General features: G+C 34.9%; 1 protein-coding gene across 3 annotated transcripts in view; it reads left to right on the top strand.

Annotated features, from left to right (window-relative positions):
* The window catches only part of acss2 (acyl-CoA synthetase short chain family member 2), a 61,032-nt gene that overhangs the window by 19,850 nt on the left and 27,102 nt on the right, over window positions 1-14,080 (top strand). For 2 of the 3 annotated variants that reach the window (XM_061902539.1, XM_061902541.1), the window contains 3 exons: window positions 2,012-2,087; window positions 2,289-2,394; window positions 7,120-7,164. In XM_061902539.1, the coding sequence (XP_061758523.1) occupies window positions 2,012-2,087; window positions 2,289-2,394; window positions 7,120-7,164 (227 nt within the window). The remainder of the gene's footprint in view (window positions 1-2,011; window positions 2,088-2,288; window positions 2,395-7,119; window positions 7,165-14,080) is intronic. The other variant, XM_061902540.1, reaches the window with a different exon arrangement.

Genomic DNA, 14,080 nt, shown 5'->3' with positions numbered 1-14,080 from the left:
TAAGTAAACATTGATTGATTGATTGATTACACGCTCAAGGTCCTTAAAACAGGGGTGTCCAAAGTGCAGCCCGGCGGCCATTTGCGGCCCGCAGTTAATCGTTTACCGGCTCGCCACACATTCTGCAAAAATTGCAAAATTGATTGTATTGCAAAAATAAAAATAAAAACATTTAAAAAAAAGTGGAATGAGGTGAAATCTAATGAGAAAAAGTGGCAATGTTGACACAAAGCTGCCATGCAGGCAGTTTTTTTTGTTCCTTTTGTCTTTATTTTCTTTTTTTTTTTCATTGCTCAAAAAAAAAGGACAAAAAAATATGTTATAATGAATTATTACTTAAAAATTATCACTTTAAAATGTTTTATGTGGAAAAAATATTGCATATGTTGTGTGGTTGCCATATAAAAAAATCAAAGTTTTGACAAAAGAGTATAAAACAAACAAAATAATAGTTCAAACTCCAAATCGACAGATATATCGGAAGTTGATCTTGAAATTTAAGTGTTAAAAGTTTAAAAAAAAAAACTAATAAAAATGCATCACTTTATCAGTGGGGAACCTTTCGGATCTCAAATATATTTAGTAGGATTTTCTTTCTTTCTTTCTTTTCTTAGTTTATTTCGAACATGACATACATACAACATTATACATCAGTTAAATTCATCATTTCGCAATACACAATACATCATGTCCGAAAAGGAGTAGGAAGAAGCAAAGCTTATTTAATCCTACCCCTTTTCCACTTCAGAGCGCCCACAATATAAACATTCATTCACTGACCTTCTTTACAGCAAAATATCAAAATAGCAAAATGACATCTATGAGTGATTAACACATCTGTTTTCTAACATGTACTTAATTATTTCAGTCATTATTAACATACTAAGATGAAGAATATCTTATTTTCAATAAGTTTGAAAGTGTTTCTCATAATACTTCTTCTTTGTACTTTGTAAGCACTATTAATTTAAACATCCTCTTAAACTGGCTCATATCAGTACAATGTTTAACTTCTTTACTTAATCCATTCCATTATTTAATTCCGCATACTGATATGCTAAAAGTTTTAAGTGTTGTACGGGCATACAAATGTTTTAAGTTAGATTTTTCTCTAAGGTTATATTTCTCCTCTTTAGTTGAGAAGAATTGTTGTACATTCTTTGGTAGCAGGTTATAATTTACTTTGTACATCAATTTAGCTGTTTGCAATTTTATCAAGTCATCGAGCTTTAATATTTTTGACTCAATAAATAAAGGGTTTGTATTCAACTTTTCACTTTGATTACTTAAAAATATCAAATAATTAAAATCAAAGGTGTCCTGCATTATTGATCTTTGAGGGCTTTAATTGCTAAATAAAGTTACTCTCCTGAAGGAATCAATAAAGTACTATCCATCCATCTAAATACTGCATATTTCAGTTTTACCATAAAAAACTAAATTGTCTGTGAGAGAAAAGGCATACAACTTTATTTGTTTTACTTTATATCAACCTCAAGTTGATATAGAGATTTACTGTAAGCATTACATAAAAATAAAAAAATAATAATTTGACTTATTTTTAACATTTTAGTGACTGAGACCTTCTATGCTCCCCAGGAGTCCTAAGGATTAAAAAAAAAAATCCATATATTTTCTTATGGTTTGAAAATGAAAAATATCAAAATGGCCCCCGCATTCTTACATTTTTCCGTGTACGGCCCTCTGTGGAAAAAGTTTGGACACCCCTGCTTTAAAAGATACAACTGATTACATTTTTGATAAAAGTCTTAGATGATAAAAACAAATAAAATGAGTTATGAATATGTTTCTTAACTACACTGTTAATAAAATAAAGCGCAAATGGAAATACAGCTTTGCCACTTTAGTCATAATTTTTGCACCCAAAGAAACTTCTCTATGACTTCAGCTTCAGACTGTTTTGTCATTACTGCCCCCAGTGGTGGCAAAGTGTATTACCAGTGATGTGGCGTAAAGCAGGTAGTGCAAGTTGTGCTGCTACGTCCTCCAGATGGCTTCTATCGAGGAGACAAGCTCATCAACCTGAAGATCTTAGCCGACGAAGCACTGCAGAAGTGTAGGGACAAGTAAGTGCTGCACGCACGCACGCACACACACGCACACACTCACACAATTAGTGAAAATGAGTTGTATTTGTATCACAAACAAACAAAGAAACGTGATGGACAGCATGAAGTAGCGTGTTGTTGGTCTCTAGACGACTCCTAGTGATGACAGCCGTGTGTGTGTGTGTGTGTGTGTGTGTGTGTGTGTGTGTGTGTGTCCAGGGGCTTCCCACTCCACAGGTGCATTGTGTTGAAACATTTATCCAAAGAAGCACATGAGACTTCTCTCAGCTGTCCTCCTGCCAAAAGGTCCTGCCCTGACCTGCAGGTAAGCTCACGCCGGAAACATCTAGAAATAATCTGTTCCCTGGGTCAAAACGTGGTTGCCATAAAAGCTTTATTAAAGGGGAATTGCCCTTTTTTTTGTCCTTCACAATCCACATGTGAGCCAATAACTCAAATGTTTGAACTATTTTTTTCCCCCCTGCATTCTAAATCGTAAATAAACGCTAGCAAAAGTCATCTAACAATGGACGTATTGGGGGTTGCTCCATTCTGCTTATTAAGCACTTAAAAAAATATCCAAAATCCTCCAAGGATTTATATACATGATGTAAATATATATGTCATGTAGTATCTAGTAACATTCATAATAACATGTAATATATACATGATGTAAGTATATATGTCATGTAGTAACATTCATAACATGTAATATATACATGATGTAAGTATATATGTCATGTAGTAACATTCATAATAACATGTAATATATACATGATGTAAGTATATATGTCATGTAGTAACATTTATAATATTTAAATATATACATGATGTAAGTATATATGTAGTATCTAGTAACATTCATAATAACATGTAATATATACATGATGTAAGTATATATGTCATGTAGTAACATTCATAATAACATGTAATATATACATGATGTAAGTATATATGTCATGTAGTAACATTCATAATAACATGTAATATATACATGATGTAGATATATATGTAGTATCTAGTAACATTCATAATAACATGTAATATATATATGATGTAAGTATATATATCATGTAGTAACATTTATAATAACATTTAAATATATACATGATGTAAGTATATGTCATGTAGTAACTTTTATAACATTTAAATATATACATTACGTAAGTATATATGTAGTATCTAGTAACATTCATATTAACATGTAATATATACATGATGTAAGTATATATGTAGTATCTAGTAACATTCATAATAACATGTAATATATACATGATGTAAGTATATATTTAGTATCTAGTAACATTCATAATAACATGTAATATATACATGATGTAAGTATATATGTAGTATCTAGTAACATTCATAATAACATGTAATATATATATGATGTAAGTATATATATCATGTAGTAACATTTATAATAACATTTAAATACATACATGATGTAAGTATATGTCATGTAGTAACATTTATAATAACATTTAAATATATACATGATGTAAGTATATATGTAGTATCTAGTAACATTCATAATAACATGTAATATATATATGATGTAAGTATATATGTAGTGTCTAGTAACATTCATAATAACATGTAATATATACATGATGTAAGTATATATGTCATGTAGTAACATTTATAATAACATTTAAATATATACATGATGTAAATATATATGTCATGTAGTAACATTAATAATAACAATTAATATATACATGATGTAAGTATCTGCGATGAGGTGGCGACTTGTCCAGGGTGTACCCTGCCTTCCGCCCGATTGTAGCTGAGATAGGCGCCAGCGCCCCCCGCAACCCCAAAAGGGAATAAGCGGTAGAAAATGGATGGATGGATGATGTAAGTATATATGTCATGTAGTAACATTCATAATAACATGTAATATATATATGATGTAAGTATATATATCATGTAGTAACATTTATAATAACATTTAAATATATACATGATGTAAGTATATATGTAGTGTCTAGTAACATTCATAATAACATGTAATATATACATGATGTAAGTATATATGTCATGTAGTAACATTCATAATAACATGTAATATATACATGATGTAAGTATATATGTAGTATCTAGTAACATTCATAATAACATGTAATATATATATGATGTAAGTATATATATCATGTAGTAACATTTATAATAACATTTAAATATATACATGATGTAAGTATATGTCATGTAGTAACATTTATAATAACATTTAAATATATACATGATGTAAGTATATGTCATGTAGTAACATTTATAATAACATTTAAATATATACATGATGTAAGTATATATGTAGTATCTAGTAACATTCATGATAACATGTAATATATACATGATGTAAGTATATATGTCATGTAGTAACAGTCATAACATGTAATATATACATGATGTAAGTATATATGTAGTATCTAGTAACATTCATAATAACATGTAATATATACATGATGTAAGTATATATGTCATGTAGTAACATTTATAATAACATTTAAATATATACATGATGTAAGTATATATGTAGTATCTAGTAACATTCATGATAACATGTAATATATACATGATGTAAGTATATATGTAGTATCTAGTAACATTCATGATAACATGTAATATATACATGATGTAAGTATATATGTCATGTAGTAACAGTCATAACATGTAATATATACATGATGTAAGTATATATGTCATGTAATAACATTCATAATAACATGTAATATATACATGATGTAAGTATATATGTAGTATCTAGTAACATTCATAATAACATGTAATATATACATGATGTAAGTATGCCATGTAGTATCTAGTAACATTCATAACATGTAATATATACATGATGTAAGTATATATGTAGTATCTAGTAACATTCATAATAACATGTAATATATACATGATGTAAGTATATATGTCATGTAGTAACATTCATAATAACATGTAATATATACATGATGTAAGTATATATGTAGTATCTAGTAACATTCATAACATGTAATATATACATGATATAAGTATATATGTCATGTAGTAACATTCATAATAACATGTAATATATACATGATGTAAGTATATATGTAGTATCTAGTAACATTCATAATAACATGTAATATATACATGATGTAAGTATATATGTCATGTAATAACATTCATAATAACATGTAATATATACATGATGTAAGTATATATGTAGTATCTAGAAACATTCATAATAACATGTAATATATACATGATGTAAGTATATATGTCATGTAGTAATATTCATAATAACATGTAATATATACATGATGTAAGTATATGTCATGTAGTAACTTTTATAACATTTAAATATATACATTACGTAAGTATATATGTAGTATCTAGTAACATTTATATTAACATGTAATATATACATGATGTAAGTATATATGTAGTATCTAGTAACATTCATAATAACATGTAATATATACATGATGTAAGTATATATTTAGTATCTAGTAACATTCATAATAACATGTAATATATACATGATGTAAGTATATATGTAGTATCTAGTAACATTCATAATAACATGTAATATATATATGATGTAAGTATATATATCATGTAGTAACATTTATAATAACATTTAAATATATACATGATGTAAGTATATGTCATGTAGTAACATTTATAATAACATTTAAATATATACATGATGTAAGTATATATGTCATGTAGTAACATTCATAATAACATGTAATATATATATGATGTAAGTATATATATCATGTAGTAACATTTATAATAACATTTAAATATATACATGATGTAAGTATATATGTAGTATCTAGTAACATTCATAATAACATGTAATATATACATGATGTAAGTATTTATGTAGTATCTAGTAACATTCATAACATGTAATATATACATGATGTAAGTATATATGTAGTATCTAGTAACATTCATAATAACATGTAATATGTATATGATGTAAGTATATATATCATGTAGTAACATTTATAATAACATTTAAATATATACATGATGTAAGTATATGTCATGTAATAACATTTATAATAACATTTAAATATATACATGATGTAAGTATGCCATGTAGTAACATTTATAATAACATTTAAATATATACATGATGTAAGTATATATGTAGTATCTAGTAACATTCATAATAACATGTAATATATACATGATGTAAGTATATATGTAGTATCTAGTAACATTCATAATAACATGTAATATATACATGATGTAAGTATATATGTAGTATCTAGTAACATTCATAATAACATGTAATATATACATGATGTAAGTATATATGTAGTATCTAGTAACATTCATAATAACATGTAATATATACATGATGTAAGTATATATGTCATGTAGTAACATTCATATTAACATGTAATATTTACATTTCTTTGTCATTTTAAGCATACGGAGGAGTATTAATTTCACAGACTCCTCACAATGTTTGCTTTGCCTTCAACAAGAACAAGAAAACTTAATGAGAGACAACAAAGACAACTTTGGGACAAATGATGATGACAGCAGTATGTTGAAGCACAGTACGTCTGACTATGGAAGCTGCAATGCGCCGACAGTCCATCCAGCGGTGTGGCTTCATAGCTTACCAAAGTCCTCCTGAAACATTTTGACAGACTTCTGAGTGATATTCTCAAAGAAACATCAAAGTCGCGGGCTTACTTGCCAGCATCTTTTATCAAACAGGCGTCAACTTGCAGTCCACGCACATCGCTTATGTGTGACTGCCATCTACTGGTCACACTTATCATTACACCATGTACCAAATAAAATGGCTGCGAGGTCGGTAAGCACAACCAGAATGAGTACATACATCAACTATATGTGGATTTTTGAGCAAATGAAAGGATTTTAAGTGTGTTTTATAGTCCGAAAAATATGGTTATCCGCCTTTTAAAGCAATTAATTTGTGTAGAGGCGGTGTTTTCTAGTAAGCTAGTTGGCGGTCATGCAAGTGTAAAAAGAAGTGAAGCGGTTGATTGACGGTGGCCTGCTTCCTCCCCCGCAGGACAAAGAGACGAGCAGAGTAAAGAAAAGTCGTCCTGTTCCGCAGGTACTTTCACCTCCGAGACGCTTCTTCTGCTTTTGCACACACCAGCAGGATCAAAAAATTGCAACTGAAGCAGGGGTCACCAACCTTTTTGAAAGCAAGAGCTACTTCTTGGGTACCGATTAATGCCAAGGGCTACCAGTTTGATACACACTTCAATAAATTGCTAGAAATAGCCCATCCATTTTCCATCCATTTTCTACCGCTTATTCCCTTTCGGGGTCGCGGGGGGCGCTGGCGCCTATCTCAGCTACAATCGGGCGGAAGGCGGGGTACACCCTGGACAAGTCGCCACCTCATCGCAGGGGCTAGAAATAACCAATTTGCTCAATTAACCTTTAACTCAATGTTATGATTAATAATTAATTATATTTATCTTTGTGGAAACACTGATCATCTTAATGATTTCTCACGGGCGGCATAGCTCGGTTGGTAGAGCATCTGTGCCAGCAACTCGAGGGTTGCAGGTTCGATTCCCGCCTCCGCCATCCTAGTCACTGCCGTTGTGTCCTTGGGCAAGACACTTGACCCACCTGCTCCCAGTGCCACCCACACTGGTTTAAATGTAACTTAGATATTGGGTAAAGCGCTTTGAGTCCCTAGAGAAAAGCGCTATATAAATATATATTTTTGATGACATGTTTTAAATAGGTTAAAATCCAATCTGCACTTTGTTAGAATATATAACAAATTGGACCAGGCTTTATTTCTAACAAAGACAAATCATTATTTCTTCTAGATTTTCCAGAACAAAATTTTTTAAAATAAATTCAATAGACTTTGAAATAAGATTTAAATTTGATTCTACAGATTTTCTACATTTGCCAGAATAATTTTTGGGAATTTTAATCATAATGAGTTTGAAGAGATATTTCACAAATATTCTTCGTCGAAAAAACAGAAGCTAAAATGAAGAATTAAATTAAAATGTATTTATTATTCTTTACAATAAAAAAAAAAAATACTTGAACATTGATTTAAATTGTCAGGAAAGAATTGGAAGGAATTTAAAAGTTAAAAAGGTATATGTGTTTAAAAATCATTTTTAAGGTTGTATTTTTTCTCTAAAATTGTCTTTCTGAAAGTTACAAGAAGCAAAGTAAAAAAATAAATGCATTTATTTAAACGAGTGAAGACCAAGTCTTTAAAATATTTTGTTGGATTTTCAAATTCTATTAGAGTTTTGTCTCTCTTAGAATTAAAATTGTCGAGCTAAGCGAGACCAGCTTGCTAGTAAATAAATACAATTAAAATAATAGAGGCAGCTCACTGGTAAGTGCTGCTATTTGAGCTATTTTTAGAACAGGCCAGCGGGCGACTCATCTGGTCCTTACAGGCGACTTGGTGCCCGCGGGCATCATGTTGGTGACCCCTGAGCTAAAGGGTAGAAAGTCTAAATCTGTTCAAACAAACACATCCCAATTTAAAAAAATAAAGAAATCCAAGTAAGTTTTTATTACCCAGCAGTAGCATTTTTTTCCCAAATCCTGTGTCCTACGACGACATGTGAAAACATGAACTCTTCTTTTTGTTGACGACTTCATTGTCAATCAAGGGACTTAAATCAATAACAACATAAAAGGTTTCATGTTTTGAAATGTCTTCTTCCTCTTCCCTGCAGTCAAACTAATATTATTTCCTCTCGTTTACTTCGTCCTTCAGCTCACTTTTCACCAAGCTTTGTTTCTTTCCAGCAAAGTTCATTTTCCCAATTGCACTTTTTCTTTGCACCGCATCTTGAGGAGGCATCACATCAACATTTTCTGGAGTAGACTCACTAACCACACACACCTCTCTTTTCAAAGGTCAGACTCAAGGTCATGGTCATGTCAAATGTCTTTGATTGGAGAATACTTAGTTTGACCCACAATGTGAATAAAACAGCACAGAGAGTTGGACAAGGTGGTCAGAAAAGCTCATTTAGAATCAATTAAAAAAATATATATCTGGACCGAGGATGTCCTTGTGGCTTGTGCAGCCCTTTGAGACACTCGTGATTTAAGGCTGTATAAATAAACATTGATAGATCGATTGATATTTTAATATGTGCAATGGCAAGGGTGGCTAGCTTTTACTCAGGTGAACTACGACATTATAGTCATACCATCAACAAAAATACCACATTTTCCAGATGTTTATAAGCCACACCCACTAAATTTTAGATGGAACATTTTTTCCCCCATTTGTCAGCCTCACCAGACTATAACCTGCAGAGATTTATGTTGTGAAATGAAAGTTATTAACGCTAAAAGATTTTGTAAACATTTATTTACATACCTTAATTGTTTCCAAACGCCTATACCCCGGCAGTAAAACGGCTGATCAAACAAAACAGAAGTCATTAGGGGTGTGAAAGTGGGGCTTTTGAAAACCGAGGTAGGTCTGTGATGCTTCCAGAGGTGGGTAGTAACACGCTACATTTACTCCGGGATGAATTGCACTTCTAAAAGTAGTTTTAATGCAACATACTTTTACTTGAATATATTTATAAAGAAGAAACGCTTCTTTTACTCCGCTCCATTTATCTACATTCAGCTCGCTACTCGCTACTGATTTTTATCGATCTGTTAATTCACGCTTTGTTTGTTTTGGTTTGTCAGACAGACCTTCAAAGTAGGATCTATCACATGCCTGCGTTTCACCAATCAAATGCAGTCACTGTCGACGTTTGACTCCGTTTCAGCAATCAAATGTAGTCACTGGTGATGTTTGACTCCGTTTCACCAATCAAATGCAGTCACTGGTGACGTTTGACTCAGTTTCACCTATGAAATGCAGTCATTGGTGACGTTTGACTCCGTTTCACCAATCAAATGCAGTCACTGGTGACATTTCACTCCGTTTCACCAATCAAATGCAGTCACTGGTGACGTTTGACTCTGTTTCACCAATCAATGTAGTCACTGGTGATGTTTGACTCCGTTTCACCCATGAAATGCAGTCATTGGTGACGTTTGACTCCGTTTCACCAATCATATGCAGTCACTGGTGACATTTGACTCCGTTTCACCAATCAAATGCAGTCACTGGTGACATTTGACTCCGTTTCACCAATCAAATGCAGTCACTGGTGACATTTCACTCCGTTTCACCAATCAAATGCAGTCACTGGCGACGTTTGACTCCGTTCCACCAATCAAATGCAGTCACTGGTGACGTTTGACTCCGTTTCACCAATCAAATGCAGTCACTGGTGACGTTTGACTCCGTTTCACCTATGAAGTGCAGTCATTGGTGACGTTTGACTCCGTTTCACCAATCTAATGCAGTCACTGGTGACGTTTGACTCCGTTTCACCAATCAAATGCAGTCACTGGTGACATTTCACTCCGTTTCACCAATCAAATGCAGTCACTGGTGACGTTTGACTCCGTTTCACCAATCAAATGCAGTCACTGGTGACGTTTGACTCCGTTTCACCAATCTAATGCAGTCACTGGTGACGTTTGACTCCGTTTCACCAATCAAATGCAGTCACTGGTGACGTGTTTGACTCCGTTTCACCAATCAAATGCAGTCACTGGTGACGTTTGACTCCGTTTCACCAATCCAATGCAGTCACTGGTGACGTTTGACCCCGTTTCACCAATCAAATGCAGTCACTGGTGACGTTTGACTCCGTTTCACCAATCAAATGCAGTCACTGGCGACGTTTGACTCCGTTTCACCAATCAAATGCAGTCACTGGTGACGTTTGACTCCTTTTCACCCATGAAATGTAGTCCCTTGTGACGTTTGACTCCTTTCACCCATGAAATGCAGTCATTGGTGACGTTTGACTCCGTTTCACCAATCAAATGCAGTCACTGGTGATGTTTGACTCCGTTTCACCAATCAAATGCAGTCACTGGTGACGTTTGACTCCGTTTCACCAATCAAATGTAGTCACTGGCGACGTTTGACTCTGTTTCACCAATCAAATGTAGTCACTGGTGACGTTTGACTCCGTTTCACCAATCAAATTCAGTCACTGGTGACGTTTGACTCTGTTTCACCAATCAAATGCAGTCACTGGTGACGTTTGACTCCGTTTCACCAATCAAATGCAGTCACTGGTGACGTTTGACTCCGTTTCACCAATCAAATGCAGTCACTGGTGACGTGTTTGACTCCGTTTCACCAATCAAATGCAGTCACTGGCGACGTTTGACTCCGTTTCACCCATGAAATGCAGTCATTGGTGACGTTTGACTCCGTTTCACCAATCAAATGCAGTCACTGGTGACGTTTGACTCCGTTTCACCTATGAAATGCAGTCATTGGTGACGTTTGACTCCGTTTCACCAATCAATTGCAGTCACTGGTGACGTTTGACTCCGTTTCACCAATCAAATGCAGTCACTTGTGACATTTCACTCCGTTTCACCAATCAAATGCAGTCACTGGTGACGTTTGACTCCGTTTCACCAATCAAATGCAGTCACTGGCGACGTTTGACTCCGTTTCACCAATCAAATGCAGTCACTGGTGACGTTTGACTCCTTTTCACCCATGAAATGTAGTCCCTTGTGACGTTTGACTCCTTTCACCCATGAAATGCAGTCATTGGTGACGTTTGACTCCGTTTCACCAATCAAATGCAGTCACTGGTGATGTTTGACTCCGTTTCACCAATCAAATGCAGTCACTGGTGACGTTTGACTCCGTTTCACCAATCAAATGTAGTCACTGGCGACGTTTGACTCTGTTTCACCAATCAAATGTAGTCACTGGTGACGTTTGACTCCGTTTCACCAATCAAATTCAGTCACTGGTGACGTTTGACTCTGTTTCACCAATCAAATGCAGTCACTGGTGACGTTTGACTCCGTTTCACCAATCAAATGCAGTCACTGGTGACGTTTGACTCCGTTTCACCAATCAAATGCAGTCACTGGTGACGTGTTTGACTCCGTTTCACCAATCAAATGCAGTCACTGGCGACGTTTGACTCCGTTTCACCCATGAAATGCAGTCATTGGTGACGTTTGACTCCGTTTCACCAATCAAATGCAGTCACTGGTGACGTTTGACTCCGTTTCACCTATGAAATGCAGTCATTGGTGACGTTTGACTCCGTTTCACCAATCAATTGCAGTCACTGGTGACGTTTGACTCCGTTTCACCAATCAAATGCAGTCACTTGTGACATTTCACTCCGTTTCACCAATCAAATGCAGTCACTGGTGACGTTTGACTCCGTTTCACCAATCAAATGTAGTCACTGGTGACGTTTGACTGTTTCACCAATCAAATGCAGTCACTGGTGGCGTTTGACTCCGTTTCACCAATCAAATGCAGTCATTGGTGACATTTGACTCTGTTTCACCAATCAAATGCAGTCACTGGTGACGTTTGACTCCGTTTCACCAATCAAATGCAGTCACTGGTGACGTTTGACTCCGTTTCACCAATCAATGTAGTCACTAGTGATGTTTGACTCCGTTTCACCCATGAAATGCAGTCATTGATGACGTTTGACTCCGTTTCACCAATCAAATGCAGTCACTGGTGATGTTTGACTCCGTTTCACCAATCTAATGCAGTCACTGGTGACGTTTGACTCCGTTTCACCAATCTAATGCAGTCACTGGTGACGTATGACTCCGTTTCACCAATCAAATGCAGTCACTGGTGACGTTTGACTCCGTTTCACCAATCAAATGCAGTCATTGGTGACCTTTGACTCCGTTTCACCAATCAAATGCAGTCACTGGTGACGTTTGACTCCGTTTCACCAATCAAATGCAGTCACTGGTGACGTTTGACTCCGTTTCACCAATCAAATGCAGTCACTGGTTACGTTTGACTCCGTTTCACCAATCAAATGCAGTCACTGGTGACGTGTTTGACTCCGTTTCACCAATCAAATGCAGTCACTGGTGACGTTTGACTCCGTTTCACCAATCAAATGCAGTCACTGGTGACGTTTGACTCCGCTTCACCAATCAAATGCAGTCACTGGTGACGTTTGACTCCGTTTCACCAATCAAATGTAGTCACTGGTGACGTTTGACTGTTTCACCAATCAAATGCAGTCACTGGTGGCGTTTGACTCCGTTCCACCAATCAAATGCAGTCACTGGTGACGTTTGACTCCTTTCACCTATGAAATGCAGTCATTGGTGAAGTTTGACTCCGTTTCACCAATCAAATGCAGTCACTGGTGACGTTTGACTCCTTTTCACCCATGAAATGCAGTCATTGGTGACGTTTGACTCCTTTTCACCAATCAAATGCAGTCACTGGTGATGTTTGACTCTGTTTCACCAATCAAATGCAGTCACTGGTGACGTGTTTGACTCCGTTTCACCAATCAAATGCAGTCACTGGTGACATTTGACTCCGCTTCACAAATCAAATGCAGTCACTGGTGACGTTTGACTCCGTTTCACCAATCAAATGCAGTCACTGGTGACGTTTGACTCCGTTTCACCTATGAAATGCAGTCATTGGTGACGTTTGACTCCGTTTCACCAATCTAATGCAGTCACTGGTGACGTTTGACTCCGTTTCACCAATCAAATGCAGTCACTGGCGACGTTTAACTCCGTTTCACCAATCAAATGTAGTCACTGGTGACATTTGACTCCGTTTCACCAATCAAATGCAGTCACTGGTGACGTTTGACTCCGTTTCACCAATCAAATGCAGTCACTGGTGACGTTTGACTCCGTTTCACCAATCAAATGCAGTCACTGGTGACGTTTGACTCTGTTTCACCAATCAAATGCAGTCACTGGTGACGTTTGACTCCGTTTCACCAATCAAATGCAGTCCCTGGTGATGTTTGACTCCGTTTCGCCAATCAAACAGAGCCAGGCGGTCACATGATTAACTGCACACTTTTAAAAAATTTTTTATAATCCTTTATTTGTAACATTTACAAACAGTTGAAAATAACAATCAAAGTAAGTACAAAACTGTATAAAAACTGTAC

This window comes from Nerophis ophidion, linkage group LG06 (genome assembly GCF_033978795.1).
Source record: "Nerophis ophidion isolate RoL-2023_Sa linkage group LG06, RoL_Noph_v1.0, whole genome shotgun sequence".
Taxonomy (NCBI): domain Eukaryota; kingdom Metazoa; phylum Chordata; class Actinopteri; order Syngnathiformes; family Syngnathidae; genus Nerophis; species Nerophis ophidion.
The sequence above is the reverse complement of the archived record's forward strand: the minus strand, read 5'-3'. Positions and strand labels throughout refer to the sequence as shown.